The 24,452-nt window shown below is 40.3% G+C and overlaps 1 protein-coding gene across 1 annotated transcript in view; it reads right to left on the bottom strand.

Moving 5' to 3' along the window:
- Positions 1 to 654: 654 nt before the first annotated feature.
- The window catches only part of LOC126278487 (lipase 3-like), a 133,158-nt gene continuing 109,360 nt past the window's right edge, over positions 655 to 24,452 (bottom strand). Inside the window, exon 5 of the mRNA XM_049978647.1 lies at positions 655 to 739. Within this exon, the coding sequence (XP_049834604.1) occupies positions 715 to 739 (25 nt within the window). The 3' untranslated portion in view covers positions 655 to 714. The remainder of the gene's footprint in view (positions 740 to 24,452) is intronic.

Genomic DNA, 24,452 nt, shown 5'->3' with positions numbered 1-24,452 from the left:
CCCACCGAGGAGTAGCGGTCATACCATACCTCGTCCTGCAGTTCACGTTTTGGTGTCCTGTGGGCCCCCTAAACAGTTTGAGCCAAATACAGTGATGACTCCTTTGAAAAAGGAGACGGGCCATATCGTTCGCAATTTCCTCGTAACAGAATATGTTCCCCATCTCTAATTACCCAGCAGTCAATGGGACATTAAATCCAGATTTTTCTGTCTTTTGATTCGACTCTGTCGCACATTATATGAACATGTTATTCTGCAAAATTGTACTAATTCACATTTATTACAAATGAAAGTCGGTGCTACAAAAAAAAATGTTCAAATTGTGCGAAATCTTATGGAACTTAGATGCTAAGGTCATCAGTTCCTAAGCCTACGCACTACTTAACCTAAATTACAATAAGGACAAACACACACACTCATGCCCAAGGGAGGACTCGAACCTCCGCCGGGTCCAGCTGCACAGTCTATGACTTCGGTGCTACAGTAACACATCACATCACAATAAATATTTATACAGTAAGTGACGGAAATGAAACCAGACCGGAGCAGGAAAGGCATGGATCATCCATAAACAGCTGCTGCCCTGTTTTCAGAGCTCGAACATGAAGGTTAACATCTTGTCATGGACGAGACGGTGTACGTTCTTGTCGAACAGGACGTGGAAATGGCCGTAGCACTCTAGCGGTACCACCATCTTCTTGATGTTGCTTGGAATCATTCGAATCTGCCGCATACCTTCCTGTGGATGAGAAGAAAAATTACAAATGTGTTTGACGGAATTTGCGTACTGCATATGACATAACGAAGAACGAAAAGCCAGCATGGTACTTGGGTCCTATCAACTGCGACATTAATGCAAACACAGGCGAATGTACACATACTTTATGGCTACTTTTTGTTAGGTAACAGCCAGATCTTGTGACGTTTTTGAGTAGTGAATCCAAATCTGGCTCCAGTTTCTTTTTACACTCATGAATAGTTTTGTCAGCATGTAACGACATGATAACCAAGGTAAACATAGATGTGCAGTGAACGATAACGCTAAGTTTTAAATGTGAACAAATAAATAATTGAGGTGCGAAAATGAAAAGAAATTATTTATTACCAGAAATTGTGTGCACTCGCACTTAAAATTCCCTTTTCCTTCAAGCCTTAGATCACCTAATAGATTTTAAAAATGAAAATGAGGCTTTGTTATACAGGGAGACTGGTATGGTTTAGCTCCCCATGCTACTCACTCAAGTGCAAGCTTCATCTCCAAATAACTCCTAGAGTCTGTGCCCATTTGAGCTGATGTACTGCAGTCATCCCTTGGTCTCACTCTGCAGTTTATGCTTCCCGTCTCCTGACTTCCCACATTTTCCATCCAGCAGCGTATTCCTTAACGCCTCAATATTGTCCTATCAATCAATCCATTCTTTTGGTCATTTTGTGCCATACATTCAGTTTTATACAATATCATCCTATCTTCTCATAAAATTGCCTAGGTGAATGAATCTTTTAACTTCTAGAAAACAACAATAAAACTGTGTGCCTTTAATGAAAATGTACCAAATGATACAACTGCAAATATAATTATGTATGATAAAAACAATTAACTTCTGAAATGTAGCAAAGTATTTTAACAAAAATTTTAAGTTGGAAAATTTAGTGTACTTTCAGTTTCAAAAACTTTGAAAATCTAATTTTTCTGTATAAAAAAAAGCAAATAAACTGAACATGAATGATAGCTTTAAAATCAAGTAAGTAAACTGACCAGCCATAGTAACAATTATTCACTAAATTAACAGAGCTGAAGAAATAAATCTTATAATATTTCTAAAGCTGAAATTTTGGTAACTAAATATGGTTAAAAGGTTATATTGCTTTCAGATGATAAATTTAAAATTACTCTGCCAAATGGCTACAGTAAAATCTTTTTGTTAAGACAAAGATGAATTAGAGAAAATTATTCAATTGAATTTCATATATTGAGATAAAAAAGCAAAATAAAGATAAATCAATTCATGTTATTGAATTTGAATGAATTTCAGTTTTTTAAAAATTTTAATTCAGTACATTTAGTTGTTGAATATTAAATTTTTAACTGTATATTTTCTATTTTTTGAATTAAATGAGAATTTATCTTGGGTATGTAGATAAATTTTTAATGTGGTATAAAGTAAAAGTAAAATCTTGATTCTATATTGAGAAATTTCAAAATAGATAATTATTATTAATTGAGTTGTTAATAGATCAAAATGAAGTAATCATTGAAAGTTACTGATTAATTAAACAGGGAATTTTTGAATAATATTGGTTTTTGGTCCAGGAAGCCCACACAATTTCTACTAGAAACAATGTCCAGAAATGTAGTGTTTTCATGTGACAGCCATTTGAAGACAAATTTGCTAGGTAGGTATGCAGCAGGGCAATCATGGTGGTCAGTGCTTACTTCAAATTGGCTGATGTCATTTGACGTCTGCCCTACCTGTCTGACCTGGTTTGAGGCTCCTCCATGTTTGTGTGAGAGTTAAAACAACATTGTTAATTATGCATTTGCAGGCTACACCAATATGATGGTTCTGAATGGTAAAGCTCGTGGTAATGGTAGAGCTCCTCGCCGTCTTTATCAAGATCATTCTCCACACCGTCCAGGTTCATAGTACATCCTTTTCACCACAATTACACAATGGCTTCGTGAAAGTGTACCTTCACTATCAGCAGGCGTGACTGTGGTGCTACAAGGACACACCACACACATATGTTGGAAGAGGAAGTACTGCCTCATGTTGAAGGGACCCTTTCAACAAGTGTGTGAGAAATTACACTTGCAATGGATGTGGCTCCCAGCACCGTCTGCTGTGTTGTGGATGGCCGACAAGGGCATTCATACCACTTCCAACACTCCATATCACCTTTAACATCCACAGAGACGTGACGGAGCCTCAAACCAGGTTAGAAAGGCAGGACAGACATCAAATGACGTCTGCCATTCCGATGAAAGCATTATACACAATGACTACCAAGTTGTAAACCTACCTAGTAGACTTGTTTCCAAACGGCTCTTGCATGGAAAGGGGGCATTTACAGACACAGTTTCCTATTCAAAATATTTTGTAGTCAGTCCCCTCTACAAGCCCCAGAAATTGGTAATGGGAATTTCTGAACATGCTGTATACCTTTGGGAAAGACTTCTTAACTATTAGGTTTATAGTCAGTGTTAACAAAATCCTCTTTTTCAGAAAACCTTTCCTTGCTATTGTGAGTATTCATCTAGTATCCTTCCTACTACGGCCATCATCAGTTCTTCTGTTGCAAAAATAGCAAAAGTTATCTACTTCTCATTACCTAATCTTATACTGGCAGCATTGCCCAATTTAATTGTACTACTTACATTAGTTTTCTTGATTCTTATCTTCTGACCACTTTTCAAGATATCCTCTCTCAAGTCCTGTCCTGTCTATGACAGAATGGTAGTGTCACTGGCAAACACCAAAGTTTTCATTTCTTCTCCCCTAACTTCAGTTCCTCATACAAATTCCCATTGGCTTCCTTTAGTGCTTGCTCAATGTACAGATTGAATAACATCGAGGAATGATCACACCTCTGTCTCACACTCTTCCCAACTAGTGTTCCTCTTTCCCACACTTCAACTTACAACAATTTAGATTTTGTCATGTAATTAAGTAGCATGCTGAGGAATAAGTATGTCTTTGGACTCAATTTGTTAGAGTCGATGGAATCATGATGTTGTTCTTTTGTATAAAACAAGGGAGACTCCCTAGAGCGGCCCCTAGATGGTCAATAACGCTACACAATAATATTATGCAGTATTACTGACCATCTGACTAGAAGGCGCAAAATATTGCGGAACATTATTGACTATCTTCCTAGACTGTGTAGTGTCCCTTTTGCAATATTCACCATTATCGAGGTGAAACATAAATAAAAATGACTGTATGTGACTCAAAATGAGCTGCAAACATCGATTTATCTGCGAAAGGTAATAACACTAACAGGACAAATATACAATATAGATCGATAGATGCAGAAAATACATTATTTTTAGTGTATGAGATTATAATGTGTAAGTAATTAAAAGAAGTATTATTATCTTTGTAAGAGTATAAAACAGAATGCAATGCTCATTCTTCTGCTAGTCTGTTTTGTTCTGTTCGTTCTGGTGTTAGCTGGAATAGGGTACGCAAGCTATTGTGCTGCGCTAGCATTTGTTTATGTCATAACGTAATTGCAAATATTTAATGGTGTAAACTGTGTCCTAGTAAGAATATATTACTATAAAGTGATCTCCGTGTGTTATTTCAAGAACCTACGCCACATTTATCTTTAGAAAAGAATATTTAATGAAAATTATTTAGCATGTTTCCAGCTGCTGCGGAGCGAGTAACAGTGATCTCTGACTGTTAACAATTAGCCGCCATTACGCGGCACATTTAAAAGTATTTTTTCACAGCACAATGTCTGATAGCCGGAGCTGAAGAAATTAAGTTAAAATAATCAGTGAGATTAATTGAAGGAATCTAGTGAAATAATTTTATTAAAACTTGTCTATTTTGTGTGATAGTAATAATTTCAGAGCTGAGTAATACGACGCTATTGCATTTACAGTAATTTGTAGGGAGCCTGGCGCTCGGTAAAAACAGATACAATACGTAATTGGCAAACCTACGAGATTCATTATTTTGCTAATGAAACCTCTTTTGTAGATTTTTTTTTTTAATCTAAACGTAGAAACTAACTTCACTAAAAATCAACAACAGATCACGATAAATCAAAGGACAGACAAATTTACTAGAGAGTATTTCCTCTAAATAAATAGTAACATTATTTTTTTAAGAGCTATAATAAATAGCGCCCTGTTACGTGGGGCTCGAAGAGATAAAATACTATTTTTTTTAGTGTTTGTATGTATGTAATTGTTAACATGTACTGAATGTATTTTAATGTCTATCAAATTCCATTTCATGTATAAACTTGAACGAGGAAAGCGGAGAAGAACTGTATAGAACCTGAGAGGACGAGATAGCAAAAAGAAAAGGAAAGAAAAAAGAAATAAAGGTAAGGGCACAACGCATAAAAGCTTGCTATATAGGCCCGTATCATCAAAGTATAGTATCATAGATGGTACATGGTGTACAGTGGTGTAGATATTAATATTTTGTGATTTTGGAAACAATAAGCAGTTTGACTTGTGAACTTAGTCCGTATTTGTAGTTTGGAACAATTTGTGTAGTTAGCCCAGTGAAAGTTATCGTCATTATGGTAAAAGTAGGACGTGTGTTAGATTTGCAACCAGATAATGTGCCCAATGTTACAAATAATGTGCAATTATTGAGCGATATGGATAGTGACACTGACTTACTAAATATTAATAGTGATCGGGGGGGGGGGGGGGGGGGAGAAAATGTAAACAATGTAGTTTCCGGTGATATGCCAGGAAGTAGCCAGCAGACGAAAACAGTAAAACCGATAGGTGCTACTAGTAGGGCCAGTGATAATTTTCCAATGATTAGAACAACTACCACACCGGTATGCTCACCAATACCGGGTCCATTTGCTGAATTTTTACGGAAATTGGAGAAAAAGAACGAACAGCTAGTCAATCAGATAGGGAACAAAACGAAGAATGAGAAAAGGTCTTAACAGAAAGAATGGGTACAATGTTCGAAAAGATACATTCAGAAATAACAGAAATAAAGAAAGCCCATTCCGAACTGCCTAACATTGTAAGCAACATAGCACAAGATGTGCAAACGCTTCAGACGGCACACACACTCATCCGGGACGAAGTAGAACAGCTTGCGAATCGAATGGACATTTTAGAAATGACACAAAAAGAAACCATAGAAACGCATTTAAAAGATCAAGCCCAAAATGTAGAAAAAGAGTTCCATGACTGTCTCACTGAAAAAGAAAGCCAGAGCACAGAACGTGTAGAAAGCAAAATACAGTCTGCTCTGCAAAAAGTAACTAACGGAGCAGCTGTATGTAAACAACCCACAATAGACACGCTACCACTCGCAGGTGAAAAAAGCGAAGCGAGATACAAATTGCCAGTACCGCTGTGGCAGCAAGTAATGGCATACGGAATTGTTAAATTCGAGTGTACACATTTGCAAATTCTTAACAACACTGTGGCACGACTGTTAGGAACGTCTACGGTAACGAGAAATTTATATACAATTCATACCAACAAGAAAGCGATTCGGAAAGAGAAAACATACAATTTACAGGAAGCATTCCTATTCATAACCCCGTGAGGGCAGCTTCTACTTCCACACATTGATGAAAGCTTAATAAAACACAGACAATTCCAAGTATTTAACGCGGAAAAGGAGACAGTGCATCCGGTAATCTTCATAAAAGGATTCCGAAATGTATTACCGAGAGCCTGGAATGAACGCCAAAAGTTCAGTTCATAATCGCACACTTACAAGGCGACGCTGCCTTATGGGCAAATGAAGTTGTAGAAAATTGCCATAGCCTGGCATAATTTGAAAACTCTTTTCTAGACAGATACTGGTCTAAGGCTATTCAAGAACGTCTGAGGACTGAAGTATACAGCCCGAAAATGTGCAATCACAAACAGGGTACACTCCGTAAATATTTTGAAAAATATATCAACAAAACTAGATATACAGATGACCCTATATCAGACCGTCATGTGATCAGAATCTTAAAATTACGATTGTCCGATTATATACGAGACAAATTAATAAATGTACCCGAAAATGACCTGGAACGGTACTTGTCTGTGCTGGACGAAATCGATCTCTCCCAGGAAGAAAATAGGATAAATAAAGAGCGGGAGAACAGTAATGGTTCACCACGCAAGCTTAAAAATGGCAACAACAATTCCAATTTTGGAAGCCACTGAAACGCAAAGGAAGATCAATCCGTAGACCAAAACAGGAAGAACGGAAACGGTCAACCATCTTACAATCAAAAACATAGGTGGGAAGATAGATAGAGGACATCCCGGCTACAGCAACAGTAATAATAATTACAATAACAAACGTGGAAATAAAGGTCAATGGCCGCAACCAAGCAGTAGTGCCAACAACCGGTGCAGTGGATGCAAACTTCTATGCCACCACCACCGCCTCCTACAGGTAACTATTACCAGTGTGACAATAGGAATTCTATGCAGAATACTAATGCAATACTACAAACATGGACAGACTCGAATAGCAGCATAAGGATAGTAGAAATGCCCACTGACGGAAACCACCATAGTACAAGACCGTCAAACGAACAACGGCCACAATAAGCTCCCAATTGATGGTCGGCGAAAAAACAGGGGGCACACCTATAAACAATACGCAAGATAATATATTATTACTGAGGTACCAAGATGGAAACAGTACACAACATGCTTTACTTATGGAATCAAACCAGTGTAACAAAAAAGAAATAACTGAAGTACAAACCATCATAAAAGCTAGAATTAATGAATTGCCAGTAGAAATACAGGTGCCACTACTAATGTTATGAGCTATGATCTACATCTACATCTACATGACTACTCTGCAATTCACATTTAAGTGCTTGGCAGAGGGTTCATCGAACCACAATCATACTATCTCTCTACTATTCCACTCCCGAACAGCGAGCGGGAAAAACGAACACCTAAACCTTTCTGTTCGAGCTCTGATTTCTCTTATTTTATTTTGATGATCATTCCTACCTATGTAGGTTGGGCTCAACAAAATATTTTCGCATTCGGGAGAGAAAGTTGGTGACTGAAATTTCGTAAAAAGGTCTCGCCGCGACGAAAAACGTCTATGCTGTAATGACTTCCATCCCAACTCGTGTATCATATCTGCCACACTCTCTCCCCTATAACGCGATAATACAAAACGAGCTGCCCTTCTTTGCACCCTCTCGATGTCCTCCGTCAATCCCACCTGGTAAGGATCCCACACCGCGCAGCAATATTCTAACAGAGGACGAACGAGTGTAGTGTAAGCTGTCTCTTTAGTGGACTTGTTGCATCTTCTAAGTGTCCTGCCAATGAAACGCAACCTTTGGCTCGCCTTCCCGACAATATTATCTATGTGGTCCTTCCAACTAAAGTTGTTCGTAATTTTAACACCCAGGTACTTAGTTGAATTGACAGCCTTGAGAATTGTACTATTTATCGAGTAATCGAATTCTAACGGATTTCTTTTGGAACTCATGTGGATCATCTCACACTTACCGTTATTTAGCGTCAACTGCCACCTGACACACCATACAGCAATCTTTTCTAAATCGCTTTGCAGCTCATACTGGTCTTCGGATGACCTTACTAGACGGTAAATTACAGCATCATCTGCGAACAGTCTAAGAGAACTGCTCAGATTGTCACCCAGGTCATTTATATAGATCAGGAACAGTAGAGGTCCCAGGACGCTTCCCTGGGGAACACCTGATATCACTTCAGTTTTACTCGATGATTTGCCGTCTATTACTACGAACTGCGACCTTCCTGACAGGAAATCACGAATCCAGTCGCACAACTGAGACGATACCCCATAGCTCCGCAGCTTGATTAGAAGTCGCTTGTGAGGAACGGTGTCAAAAGCTTTCCGGAAATCTAGAAATACGAAATCAACTTGATATCCCCTGTCGATAGCGGCCATTACTTCGTGCGAATATAGAGCTAGCTGCGTTGCACAAGGGCGATGTTTTCTGAAGCCATGCTGATTACGTGTCAATAGATCGTTCCCTTCGAGGTGATTCATAATGTCTGAATACAGTATATGCTCCAAAACCCTACTGCAAACCGACGTCAATGATATAGGTCTGTAGTTAAATGGATTACTCCTACTACCCTTCTTGAACACTGGTGCGACCTGCGCAATTTTCCAATCTGTAGGTACAGATCTATCGGTGAGCGATCTATTCAAAACCTTGAGCCCAAACAGCAACTTACCGACATTTCCTGTACAAAACCGGTGTGTCATTGGAGCCATGGGAGCACAAGCACAAACGTTCAGTATCAGGTGCTGGTAGATTTATGCCTAGGGGAAGATATCGTAAAACGTATCTTTCTCGTAGTCAAAGGATTGAGAGTAACCTGCATCCTGGGTGGAGGTTTCCTGAGCGAGAAGAAAGCCAAAATTGATTTCTCCAGCGGGAAGATCTTCCTACTGAATGAAAATAAGCAGATTGTACTGGATTTAACACGAACAGTAAGTACACCCGGTAAAGTTTACCCGAGCTTACGAGTAAAAAGCGAAGAGATGCCCATATGTCAATTAAGCACAATTTAAGGGGCCAGGGAGAATATTATTCGGACGTAGCTCACAACGAAACGCTTCGCTGGACCGAAACCCTTAACTACAAAGCACAGGAATCATAACTGAATCCCAAAGAAAGCAGCTCGCACAGTTATTGAATAACTACAGTGATGTTTTCCCTGGAAAACCATGACAATAGGACATGAATGGTTTACCCGTAATATGTAGGTTTTGCACAGACTTCAATTTGATGTTTTGTTTGTGCTTAGTATGTAAGATGTTTTGTCTTTATGTCAAGGAATGATTTACCCATCAGCCTTCAAAAATGAGTTAAATGAAGCTAAAGGACCATTAGTCCAATGATAGAATCTGTTTAGAAACATGATACAGAATCTGTTTAGAAACATGATCAGTAAGTGTAAGATGTTTTTCAGTGGTTATTAGAGTTAGTAACTATAAATTTTATTATGCTGTGTGATAAATGTTTATTTAAAAAATGCACTAAATATTCTAATCTGTCACATGAAAAATGATCAGAAATGGTGTATGCAAAAGACTGTGCACATACCATGTGACATCTGTGATGCTGTGCTTTGACCTTAAAAGAGAAAGTATAAGCATCTAGCCACAATATTTGAGATTAAATGAGAGCTCCACTTTAGAGCCTGTTTTTGACAGTTGCAAACCTTTTATAGGAAACGCGATTACGCCAACAGGTTATGGAGCAAGAACATGCGCAGCGGTCCTAATCCCCTAATGAATATACACTATGACAAATTTATTAATGCTCAAATATAAAAGTATTGCAAGTCAGGCCAGAATCCGTTGCATGGACGATGTAACACTTAATTGTTTGCAATAACAGAACAATAGTGCTTTTGATCTGTGAAATTTCATAGTAACATATTGTGTAAATGAACAGATATCTATGTCACTATGCGATACGAAAAAAAAAGAAAAGAAAAGACAAGAAAGAAAAAGAAAACAGTAATCATGTAATACAATTGTATCAAAGTCATGCTGTAAGCAATACTGAAAGGGACTATAATAGTGTTGGTATTCGCGGAGGAAGTGTAAACTTTGAGAACTGTATTAGTCATCAACTTGGACAGTGAACACTTATGTGTTGTACAACTGAAAAAACGCGAGGTACAAACATTAACAAAATATATCTGTGTGCAGTGACCGAAAACACAAAACTGTGATCAGTGTGTGTTCGAAACTGTACAGGCAACATTTTTAGTTTGGACGCTACCTCCTGTGCGCCAACAATTAATATGACGTCACGGACCACGTAGTAGGACGTTACTGCAGTGGCAACTACGGTGGAACGCTGTCAAACAAAAACTGTGAAACATAAATATTCCATACGAAGTGATGGCAACAGGAATGTGCAGTGCTTACTACAGCATCATATCCCCTGCATCATTCAGCACCAGTACGTGCAAACGAACACGAGAATACCAAGTAACTGACTCTGTGCCTCAGTGATGCAATAATGTTCACTAATCAATTCTTACCCACAGCCATAACATCTTACAATATCCGTTCTATAACATATGTGCATTTGTTTCATGATTTGCACGAGTCAACATCCTCTCCCGTGCTGAAAACTTTAACGAGCGGTGCGCAACAATGCAAACGCACCACGCAGACAAAATAATGTCGATCCGTACTCCACATCCTGACCGCCGGCTACGGACAAGAAAGAAGACAACAGTTTCCAGCCGACACTCCATGGCAACGGGCACGAGGCATCACGGTAGCGACATACAGCGTCATTTACACCACACGACGAGAAATACGTCGACAAAAATAAAAAAAACTCAAAATATTACTAAGACAGTATAAAAACTATATATTTGTTTCTTTTTAAGAAATTTTTATATTTGATGTAAATACTTTAATACCAAAACAAGTAGAACCAACATATGTAAGTAACACAAAGGGTTAAATCCATCAGCTCTGCCAATGTTTTTCTGGGGTTTCCCTGCCGCCCTCGTCCAAATGGAAGAGCTTGTTATATTGTAACTGTCCCCAGCCATGTTATGTAAAATGACTCAAAATGAATGTGTACCCATGACCTAATACAAGGTAAAGTGAACTGAAAGTGACCATCGAACGAAAGAAAAGTGACACTCGTGGTCTACAAAGACCAAACATTACGTAGTGTGTTCCTTGTAGCCCAGGGGGGCGTGTAGTGTCCCTTTTGCAATATTCACCATTATTGAAATGAAACATAAATAAAAATGACTGTATGTGACTCAAAATGAGCTGCAAACATCGATTTATCTGCGAAAGGTAATAACACCAACTGTACAAATATACAGTATAGATCGATAGATGCAGAAAATACATTATTTTTAGTGTATGAGTTTATAATGTGTAAGTAATTAAAAGAAGTATTATTATCTTTGTAAGAGTATAAAACACAATGAAATGCTTATTATTCTGTCTAGTCTGTTTTGTTCTGTTCGTTCTGGTGTTAGCTGGAATAAGGTACGCAAGCTATTGTGCTGCGCTAGCATTTGTTTCTGTCGTAACGTAATTGCAAATATTTAATGGGGTAAACTGTGTCCTAGTAAGAATATATTACTATAAAGTGATCTCCGTGTGTTATTTCAAGAACCTACGCCACATTTATCTTTAGAAAAGAATATTTAATGAAAACTATTTAGCATGTTTCCAGCTGCTTCGGAGCGAGTAACAGTGATCTCTGACTGTTAGCAATTAGCCGCCATTACGAGGTACATTTAAAAGTATTTTTTCACAGCACAATGTCTGATAGCCGGAGCTGAAGAAATTAAGTTAAAATAATCAGTGAGATAAATTGAAGGAATCTAGTGAAATAATTTTATTAAAACTTGTCTATTTTGTGTGATAGTAATAATTTCAGAGCTGAGTAATACGACGCTATTGCATTTACAGTAATTTGTAGGGAGCCTGGCGCTCGGTAAAAACAGATACAATACGTAATTGGCAACCTACGAGATTCATTATTTTGCTTATTAAACCGCTTTTGTAGTTTTTTTTTATTTGAAAGCTAAACGTAAAAACTAACTTCACTAAAAATCAGTAACAGGTCACGATAAATCAAACGACAAACAAATTTACTAGGAGAGTATTTCCTCTAAATAAATAGTTACATTATTTTTTTAAGAGATATAATAACTGTCAATAATACTGTGATTTGGAATGTTGATATAAAGACGCTGCTAGTGTGACAATCGCTCAACTTTGTTGCAACAGAAGAAAAAGGTGGATGATAAATTAGGTAAAGGAGCGTCGAGGATCACCCATTAAAATTTGGTGAAAGAACTGAGTCTGACCGAAGAAAAAGAGATTATCATAACTTTATAAATATTTATGGTCCATTATCTGATACATTACTCGTAATGACTATCAACATATGTAGTCGTCCCTTTACACTGGCACTTGCTCTTCTTCCGCCTTAGTACCTGGACTACGATGTTTTTATTCATTAGAAAATTCTTATACCCTTCTAGAACTGATTCCCCATTAGTCCGCAAAACCTTTCGTTTAGCCAAATGTAGCACTGCCTGGCTGACCACAATGAGTCAATACCATGCTTATAGCAGTTGGTGTATAATAGTTTCTTGTTTCAAGAATTAAAGTGATGTGGTTATAACACTTATTAAGTGGATATAATGTTTCTTGTGCCATCTATAAAATTTAGTTGTTGTGGTTTGATACATCTCAGAAGTGACCAACTCATTTACATGGAAAATGACAGTGTTAGAGTCTAGCACCCGTTCCCATCCCCCATAAATTTCTGCATGATCAAACAACAAACACAACAATGAGTGACGTTTGCAAGTGTAGTTTCATTTAAAGTAGTTAAAAAGAAGTAATAGTAATATGTCATGCCATGCAATAACACGAGCACTGAATGGTTATATTAGGGTAGGTAACGTATGCATGCACATAAATAACTATATATACTTTTATTCATAATTTTGTGGGGGGGGGGGGGGGGGAGAAAGGAAAGGTAAGGAAAGGAAAGGGAAGGGGCTACTGATTTCAGCTGTATTGGGACATTTTCGTGGAATCAACGGTAACGAGTGAAAATACGTGCCAGATTGGGATTCCAACCCAGGATCTCCTGCTTAATGGGCATGTGTGTTAACCACTAGTGTAACCGCGTGAACTATCTTGGCACACCTTACGACCAACCCCATGTTCCCACCGAGTGCCACCTATCCAGCATGCATGTCCATTTCCCCCATGCTCGCTACTCTTACATCCCCACAGCAGGTCGGAGGTACTTCGGACATGCCGGTAAGAACCGACAGCACACATTCATGTAAGTTGTTTATACATTCGATGCAGTCCAGTCATGATGCTTTTTCGTCTTGTTTTGAACTAAATTTCAACAACACACAGTGAACCCATAGATACTCAGTCTGCATACTGCTCACAGACGGTACAATATTTCCGAGCAATTCAAAATATTTTTATAAACTTTTTATGTTTTCAATATCATTGCACAGCCTCTCAGTCTTTGCCCTAGACGTTCAATATTATTGCGCTTCAGAAAAACTTGTGCCAAATTTTTGAGGATCCAGAAGGCACTTCAGAGTCCTCCTTGCGATCCACTTACTCTTCTGTTTCTATAAACGCAATTTTTGTACCTTTAAGTTAAATGTGAAAATAATGTCGATACTGGGTAAAGATGTGTTACTATCTTATTGAACACGTACCACAACCATCGATAGTTATCAGTACAGATTTATTTTATGCTTCAGCAGCCTAATTCCACTGGGAAGCAAACGTTTGATGACGCGAAAATTACGTGCCATCAGCGTGGTATCACATGCATAATTTGCATCCTGTCTGTTAGAACCTGCAGTCTAAATTATTTTATATAAGGAGTCCCGTTATTGTTGCTGCGCCCCGCGACACGTCTTTATCGCATTGTACCGCACATTAATGTCGTCAGTCATCACCAAACTTACTGTACTCCTACAGTGACGTCTGCACCTGGTCTCATCGTAACATGGAATTCAACAGGAAACAAACCGCACGTTCAGGCGCACTGTGGTTTTTTTTGCTTGAATTCAGACCTAACTGGAAACTAAACATGGTCATTTTCACCCCCGCTGTAGCCTCTGTGATTTATGCCACCTCCGAATAGTTATCATTCTGGCGTAAAATACAGTCTAGCATTTCACTCTTATTCCGAACTTCTCCTGGGATGAATTACACACTGTTATAACTGCAATATAAATACGTAAAACTGCAACCAGTCAATTTTTTTGAAATAGTCATTTGTTTAATCCATGAACTAGGTTCCTGGAATGAATAAACAGATATTTCAAAAAGTGGGCTGTTCCCTGGAATGAATAAATAACTATTTCAAAAAATTGACAGGTTGCAGCTTTATGTATTTACACTGAATAAACTGCCATGCGTTCTTAAAAATCCGTAATGGATAAGCTTACTCTGGTGTAACCTTTTTCTCCCAGGATTTTATCTCTGCTACCTTCAGAATTTAATATGGTGTATGCATTGTCAAACCTTTTTTCTAAGTCTTTAAATACAATAAACTTAGGATTTCCTTTCTTTAACGTATCTTCCACACTGATCAGCCAGAACATGATGACCACATGCCTGACAGCCGGTACGAGGATACGTCCAACTTTGGCACGGATAACAGCGGCGGCGGGTCGTGGCATGGAAGCACTGAGGCCCTGGATGGCCGTTGGAGGGAGTTGGCACCACATCTTCGCACACAAGTCACCTAATTCTCGTAAATTCCGGGGATAGGGGCGATGAGCTTTGACACCACTTTCAGTCACATTCCAGAAATGTTCAACCGGGTGCAGATCCGCCGAGTTGGAGAGCCAGCACATCGACTGGAACACGCTACTGGGTTCCACTCCTGACCTTGTGACAAGGTGTATTATCTTGTTGAAAAATATCACTGCCGCCGGAAAACATGATAGTGATTGTGCATGAAGTAGCAACGTAAGTGAGCTGAAACCATTGTCCGATACTCCTTCACTATCATGCTGCTCCACTGGACCCACGGATGCCCGTGTCCCGCAGTAAAGGTGTCAAGGAGCCATTCCCTTGGACGGCGACGGATTCGCGTCCTCCCATCGGCGTGATGAAGAAGGTATCGGGAGTCATGAGACTGTGAACTGCTCTGCCCCTGTGCCAACGTCCACTACCGATGGCCACTTGCCCATTTCAGTCGTAGTTGCTAGTTGCCGATTTCATGCGTCAACAGTGGCACATACACGAGTCGTCGGCTGCTGAGGCCCATCGTTAGGAGTGTTCGATGCACTGTGTGTTCAGACACACTTGTACTCTGCCCAACACCAAAGTCTGATGTTACTTCCGCCTCAGTTCGCCGTCTGTCGCATTTTACCAGTGCGCCCAGCCGGCGAAGTCCGATATATGCAATAAGGGGTCCGTATCCAACACCACGACAGCGCCGGCTGTTGTGACCGAGCGGTTCTAGGCGCTTCAGTCTGGAACCGTCCGACCGCTACGGTCGTATGTTCGAATCCTGCCTCGGTCATGGATGTGTGTGATGTCCTTACGTTAGTTAGGTTTAAGTAGTTCTAAGTTCTAGGGGACTGATGACCTCAGATGTAAAGTCCCATAGTTGTCAGAGCCATTTGAACCATCTGAACCTCAACATGTTGAAGACACTCACTACAGCGTTCGTCGAACACCTGACAAGTCGTGCACTTTCCGAAATGCACGTGCCGAACCTCCGACCCATCACAATCTGCCCTCGGTCAAACTCAGATAGACGGCGTGCCTTCCCCATCCTACAAACGGACAGCACGCTCACTGATACTACAAGCACCTTGAGTGTCTCTGGCTAGCGGCCATTGCTCGACAAGCGACGCTGTTATCACGTCAAAGGGTTTGTATCGGTAGTAGGTTAGTGTTCATAATGTTCTGGTTGATCAGTGTAACGTAGGTCGTGGGATCAATAATGCCTCGCGTGCAGCTACACTTCTGTGAATCCCAAGCCGACCTTCCCCGAGGTTGGCTTCTACTATGTTTGCCACTTTTCAGTAAATAACTTGCGTCAGTGTTTTGCAACCATGACTTATTAAACCGATAGTTGGGTAATATTCATACTTGTCAGCTCTTGTTTTCTTTCGAAACAGAGATATTACATTCGGGAATCTGACCATCTAATATATGTTACACATCATATAGAATAGTTTTGCCATGACAGACTGTCCCAAGAATCTAATTCTGACGGAATGTTACCTACTCCAAGGTCCCATAACGGAAATATAATGTGGGTCGTTATGCTGCCCCAGCTCATAATAACAAACTTGTATGATACCCAATCCCGCGTTTTTGAATTTTTATTTTACACCCCTAGTTCCGTAGGACCAAATTGAGGAGGAAATCTCCTAGGTCGTGGAACGTGTCAGTACATGAAATTATTACATAAAAGTAATAACAGATAAAATAAAACATTTTTGAACCCAAAAGAAGACAAGCTATAAGTTTATCTAAATGCAGTCAACAATGTATTATAGGAATCTGCTTAATTTTTCAAGAAACTACTCAACAGAAGAAACTGGGTGTGCTACTGGAAAACTCTTCGGTTTATATTTGAAATCGCGTGGATCACTGCTAAGACTTTTGATTTCTTGTGATAGCTAATTGAAAATGGATTTAGCAATATATTGCACACCTTTCTGCACAAGAGTAAAAGAAGTGGCACACAAATGCAGATTGGACTTCTGACTAGTATTAACTGATCAAAAACTACTAATTCTGGAGAATAAGGTGATATTGTTAACAAGAAACGACAGTAAACAATATAAATATTGAGAAACCCGTATCACAATACCCAGAATAATGTACAGGGATCGACAAGAGGTTCTTGAACTTAGATCACTTATTGTCTGAACCGCCCCTTTTTGAGCCAAAAATCTCCTTTGAGAATGGGGACACTTACCCCAAAATATAATACCCTAAGTCATAAGCGAATGAAAATAAGCAAAGTAGATTGCTTTTCGTGTCGAATTATCACTTCTTTGGGATACCGTTCGAACAGTAAAAATGGCATCATTAAGTCTTTGAACAAGATCCTGAATGTGGGTTTTCCAAGACACTTTACTATCTATCTGAATACCTAGAAATTTGAACCGTTCAGTTTCACTAATCATATGCGCATTCTGTGAAAGTAAAACGTTCGGTTTTGTTGAATTGTGTGTTAGAAACTGATTCTTACTGTGATTTAGCTTGAGATTATTTTCTACAAGCTTTGAATTTACGTTGTGAACAGTGCCAAAATGGCACACAACAATCTTTACTACCCATGCCAGTGTCAGCAGCAAACAGAAATATTTTAGTCACCTATAATACTAGAAGGTATACCATTTACACAAATAAGGAACAGTAGTGGCCCAACACTGATCCCTGGGGCACCCCCATTTTACCGCACCCCGCTCAGACCCCGCATCACGGCCATTTTCAACACTGTGAATAACGATCCTTTGGTGTCTGTTGTTAAGGCAAGAGCTGAACCAATTGTAAGCCACTCCCCATATTCCGTAATGGTCCGACTTCTGAAGCAATATTTTGTGATAAACACAATCAAACACCTTAGTCAAATCAAAAAAGATGCCTAACATTTGAAAACATTTGCTAATGAATCCAGTTCCTCACACAGAAGAGAGAACATAGCATTTTCAATTCTTAAATCACTTCTAAAACCAAACTGTACATTTGATAGCAAATTATTTGAAATAAAATGATCAATTATCCATAGATACAGAGCCTTTTCAATAACTTTAGCAAACACTGATGGCATAGAAATAGGTCTAATAGTGTGTACGTTATCCTTTACTACGTTTCATAAAGCGGCTTTACTACTGAGTATTTAATCGTTCAGAAAACTGACTATTCTTAAAGGAAAAATAACAAATGTGGCTAAGTACAGGGCTAACATGTGCAGCACAGTATTTTAATATTCTGCTATCCATGGAAGATTTTAGTCTTGAGTGATTTAATTATTGACCCAGTCTCCCGCCTTGTCAATATCACAGAGAAGTTTTTCAGACATCAACCTCGGAAAGGCTTTTTCCAAGACACTTAATAATTCCTTGTAGAAACTAAGTTTTTATTTAATTCACCATCAACGCTGAGAAAATGATTGATCAATAACAGAAATATTTTTACTACGGACTGACTTTATATAGTCGACCTTGCACATCTGACCAGACACTTCCTTCACATTTGACCATGTCGTTTTAATTTTAGCCTGTGTATTAGCTATGCTCTTTGCGTACCACATACTCTTTGCCTTCGTAATAACAATTTTAAGCACCTTACAATACTGTTTATAATGGGCCGTTGTAAATCGATTATAACTTCTTCTTCTTCTTGGTGCCATACACTTGTAGAGCGTCGGCTGCTCACAGGCGGCATCCCTTTCTTCTTGAACCAGCTCTTCAAAGTTGTTCATGCCAGTCCAAGTCTTGACATTCTGTGAGCACAATTGCTTCCTTCTACCTGGTGGGCGCTCTCCCTCTATAGTTCCTTCTTGAATTAATTGCAGAAGTTCATATTTCTTTCCTCTCATAATCTGCCTCAGGTACGATGTCTTTCTTCTTTTAATTGCCCCCAGTAGTTCTCTATCCTCACCAGATGTACACAGCGCTTCAGCATTGCTCACTTTCTCAATCCATGGTATTTTTAGTAGTCGGAGCAAGAACCACATTTCTGTTGCTTCTAATCTCTTTACAGAGGCTGCTGTAATTGACCAAGTTTCCGCTACATAGAGTCGGACGGGGATAACACATGATTGTACCACGCTTATTCTCAGATGGAAGGACCACATAGATAATATTGTCGCGAAGGCGAGCCGAAGGTTGCGTTTCATTGGCAGGACACTTACAAGATGCAACAAGTCCACTAAAGAGACAGCTTACACTACACTCGTTCGTCCTCTGTTAGAATATTGCTGCGCGGTGTGGGATCCTTACCAGGTGGGATTGACGGAGGACATCGAGAGGGTGCAAAGAAGGGCAGCTCGTTTTGTATTATCGCGTTATAGGGGAGAGAGTGTGACAGATATGATACACGAGTTGGGATGGAAGTCATTACAGCATAGACGTTTTTCGTCGCGGCGAGACCTTTTTACGAAATTTCAGTCACCAACTTTCTCTTCCGAATGCGAAAATATTTTGTTGAGCCCAACCTACATAGGTAGGAATGATCATCAAAATAAAATAAGAGAAATCAGAGCTCGAACAGAAAGGTTTAGGTGTTCGTTTTTCCCGCTCGCTGTTCGGGAGTGGAATAGTAGAGAGATAGTATGATTGTGGTTCGATGAACCCTCTGCCAAGCACTTAAATGTGAATTGCAGAGTAGTCATGTAGATGTAGATGTAGATGAGTGGCATGTCTGTGTATATCAGCAAATTTCGTAGCTTTCGGAACGTTTCGTAGACAATCCCACAGCGAGTCTTCATTTCCTCGTCACAATCAAGTTTCGAATTTATCGCAGATCGCAGATATTTAAATTTCCTTACGTTCTTGATTTTACTACCATTAATGACTAGGGACCCAGATCTTCACTCCATTTACTTTTATACCAAACAAACCTGAGTCTTGCCTGGATCGAAAAATCCTGTCCAGACACAAACTGAACAGTAATGGGGGTAGTATACAACCCTGGCGGACTCCTTTCGGTACTTGCACGGATTCTGTTTTTAAGTTTTTGTCAATTCTGACCTCTGCTCTCTGATTCCAGTATAATTGCAGAATGACTCTTATATCCTTATCATCCAATCCTATTTGTCGTAAGATTGTGATAGGGGTGTCATGCTTAACGGTGCCAAATGCTTTCTCATGATAAAGCATATGTGGATATCCTGCTGATAGTCATAGCATCTTTGGACGAATACCTTCATGCCAAATAACGCTTCTCGGGTTCCCATCCCCTTCATAAAACCAAACTGGGTTTCTCCACAATGCTCCTCACGTTTATTATAAATTAGGTTATATATAATTCTTAGAGATCAATCCAAATTCTGAGCACTTTTTTACATTTGCTTTCTTCGGTAATGCGACAAAGGTTTATTTCAACCATTCATCCGGGATCTGGCCTGAGCTGCAAATTTCATTAAATAGGACTTTCTACCTTTTTCTGTCTATGCATTTTAAAATTTCAGAGGGTAAGTTGTTTCCACAGGGCGCTTTTCTTTCCTTTGTTACTTTCAGCGGATATTCTACCTCTGATTGTAAGATTCGTGGACCAGATTCTTCTTCACTTTGATTTACTGTCTTGTCTCTTTCGTCGCGAAACAGAGACGATATGTAATTCTCCCAGTGTTTGGCACTTTTTACGATTCGAATATAATCCGATTATCCTCATCTCTTAAAGCAGTAAGGTACTGCTTCTTGAAGTTTCCAGTTAAAACTTTGATATTGTTAAGGAAACTATACGAGTCATGTAGCTTCAGCATTTCTTGTGCTTCGGTGCACACACATAATAGTGTCAAACATGCGAAAGAACTCTTGTTTGTTACGTTTTCATGACTAAACAAATGAACAGATTTCATTAAAATTTGGTATGGAAATTGCTTGAACCCTAAGGAAGCACAAAGCCTTCTCTAGAAAGTAAAAAGAAAAAAAAAAATTTTAAAAATTAGAAATTAATGAAATTCGACCCCTAGGAGGTTGAAGAGAGTGGAACACATTTTAGTACATCAATGAACAGAAACCTTGTTAAAAATTATTAAATTTATTGCATAATGTATACGTTGTATAATGTATATTTACTTAAACATCACAACACGCTCCTGTCTCCTGTCCACGCCCTTTTGTGAGCATTTCTCGGCAGCACGTGCTGCTGCATCGTGCAGTGGCACAGCTGGGACAGTCTGGGAGGGGGGAGCGCGCGGCGTACAGCGTGAGCTCTGCCTAGTCAAACAGGCGGGCACGTGAGGGCAGCTGACGGAGTTGTACCTATAATTCCTTACTTAATCGCCATCACTCGTCACGGGTTCACCTGCAGGTAACAGCTAGTCTTTAAACATTTCGCCATTCACTCTCCTGATTTCATGTACTCAACGTCACTTACGACGTGATTGCTCCAGGCAGGTAGCCAACCTGCTACCACTCCATGTCGGCATCTGAATGGGCAAAGGCCAGTATGGAGCAAAATAAGGAAAGGAGTAAATGTAAATGCAGTGCGTCTAGGACCTCCCGTGGGATAGACCGTTCGCCTGGTGCAAGTCTTTCGAGTTGACGCCACTTCAGCGACTTGCGTGTCGATGGGGATGAAACGATGATGATAAGGACAACCCAACACCCAGTCCGTGAGCGAAGAAAATCTCCGAGCCAGCCGGGAATCGAACCCGAGCCGTTAGGTATGACATTTCGTCGGTCTGACCACTCAGCTACCAGGGGCGGACAAGGAAAGGAGGAACGTTAGGGCTTCACATCCGACAGACAATGACGTCATTAGAGGTGGAGTCCAAGGTCTGAATGTTTCAATGATGGGGAAGTTTCGGACACCCTTTTCAAAGGAACCATTTTGCATTAGCATAGAGGGATTTAGGGAAATCACGGAAATCCTAAGTCAGGATTATACTGCACGAATCTGAACTGTCGTCCTCCCCAGCGTGGATCCAATATGTTGAGAACTACGCCACATAATACCGATACACAGCTGCTGCCAATTTGTTTCCAGTTCAGTAACCGTTATAGACGTTGCTATACCCGCTGTTCGTCCATTCATTTAAGCCAATTTGAAGGTATTATTTCAGTGAAGTTGCACACCACACGCTATCTCTTGTGGGAATCCGGAATGGCGAGTTAGCGTTTCACAGGTAGTCAGAGCTATGCTAGTGATGTGTAACAGGCTGGGAATCTGGTCGGATGGGATGTGTTCTTGGGTGGTCGGAGCGGTTAAGGCAAGCACTTGCGTTAAGCGGGCACAAATTTCCTCTATTACCATCGATTCGTTTCGATGTCCAAATGCGTCATTGATAACCTTTGGATAGTGTTCTTTGAAAGTGTAATGGATGGAAGTACTAATTCGGATAATTTCCTTTGTCATGGGCCCGCAGCGCATATTAGGTCAAAGATCGAGGTATTCAAAGCTTTCAAAGTTTTGCTGCTTTTTCTATTGACGCTTCATTACGAGGGTGTACTGAAAAGCAATGCCTCTGATTTTTTTGTTCTGTTCTCTATATCGACTGAGCTGTTACATATCATGCATATTACTCGGCAGACTTTGCTACGTCGCTGGCGCAGGTTGGAACACTCTGCCGATAGAGGGCTTAGAACTGTGGCGTGTAACATGGCGGTGTGTGAGTACCTAATTAGGTGCGCGGGAAACTGGAAGCACGAATTCGAAGAATTCGTCACACACGCAGCACACTCTCTTTCGTCGTCACAATGACAGAATTCACACGAGCGTTGCGGTATCTGGAGCAATCCGACGCCTTCACTTCACTGCCATCAGTAATACTTCATACAATCCCAACATTGCCCCATCCGGTTTTCGTCTGCTTCCAGAACTGAAACAACACCTTCGAGGTCTTCAGTTTGACAGTGATGAAACGGTTATCCAAAGGCGAAGTTGTAGCTCCATCAGCAAAGTCAAACATTCAGCAGTGACGGTATCAAGAAACTGGTGTATCGTCGGGAGAAATGTGTTGGGCACTATGATGATTACATCGGGCCGGCCGTTGTAGCCAAGCGGTTCTAGGCGCTTCAGTCCGGAACCGCGCTGCTGCTACGGTCGCAGGTTCGAATGCTGCCTCGGGCATGGATGTGTGTGAAGTCGTTAGGTTAGTTAGGCTTAAGTAGTTCTAAGTCTAGGGGACTGATGACCTCAGATGTGAAGTCCCACAGTGCATAGAGCCATTTGACTACATCGGGAAATAAATATGTAGACATGAAGAATAAACCTGTCGAATGTGAATAAAGTTTGTTTTGTTTAAAAACTGAGCCGTGGCGACTGGCGCCAGTTATGTTCCACTACTCTTCTGGTCTTGTATCTCTGACTGTTCCGGCTTGGCACGTGGCCGAGGTCACTCTCCGATCGGCGTTCTACGAGGCAATGTTGTTTTGAAAGGAAGCCTTCGTCTCCATCCGTGATGCCTGGGCCACGCCGTCCTTGTTTTGCCGCGCGCCGGCTGTGAGGTGCTTATTGGTCGGGGCCTTTGCGTGCGAAACGGTGGCGAGTTGGTCGTCTCAAGCTGGACATCTGCTCATCGCACAACTGGAAGCATTAAGTTACGTACGATTCATACTCTGATGTTAACCGATGAACATGTGTGAGACTTATGGGGGCTCGTGATATCTGATTGTTCAAATGGCTCTGAGCACTACGGGACTTAATATCTTAGGTCATCAGTCCCATAGAACTTAGAACTACTTAAACCTAATTAACCTAAGGACATCACACAACACCCAGCCATCACGAGGCAGAGAAAATCCCTGACCCCGCCGGGAATCGGACCCGGGAACCAGGGCGTGGGAAGCGAGAACGCTACCTCACGACCACGAGATGCGGGCTGTGTGGTATATGACGGAGATTAGTTACGGATAGTTCTGAAGTTGGTTCCACAGTGTCATATTCATCGAGGCTGATGTACTGCTTATTCTGCTTCAGGGCATGTACAGTGTGTGTTATTTTGAGTGGTTTATATGGAAATTTTAGTCTGCTTTAGGACGCACTGTCGAGTCTGAGCTGGGCCGGGACTGTGTACGTGTGCAGCAGGCGTAGAATTCAACACAATTGTTTCGGGTTTGGTTTAATCACTTGTTCCAAAAGGATTTGGTATAATTATTTGATGCGGGAATTTCCATAAGCCTACTGTAAGTGGTCTCCTAAATTTTTGCTAACTTCTCAGAAGACAGTTAATTTTCCAGGATCGCTCCGTAAGAATTTGCATTAACTCTTGGGAGCGTAATTATTATTAATTATAATCTTGGCTGTGACTGGAGCTTGCACTTATTGGAAGTTATATGCCCTGCAGGGAATGTTTTAAGCCTACTTCTGCTCTCGCGTCGGTGTTGTTTACAAATCCTTGTCAGGGCTACTTATGTTGGGCCCAGTCGGATTACACATCCGCCAGTTTATGCGATCTTGTACACAAGTATTGGGCAGCGAAAGCTCGCGCTGTCCGTCTTCCGCAGTGTTATTCTTTTCCAAGCGCCGCTATGGCCTTTAATGTTGTTGTTTAAAGTTAAGTTGCAA

Source organism: Schistocerca gregaria, chromosome 6 (genome assembly GCF_023897955.1).
Source record: "Schistocerca gregaria isolate iqSchGreg1 chromosome 6, iqSchGreg1.2, whole genome shotgun sequence".
Classification (NCBI taxonomy): Eukaryota; Metazoa; Arthropoda; class Insecta; order Orthoptera; family Acrididae; genus Schistocerca; species Schistocerca gregaria.
The sequence above is the reverse complement of the archived record's forward strand: the minus strand, read 5'-3'. Positions and strand labels throughout refer to the sequence as shown.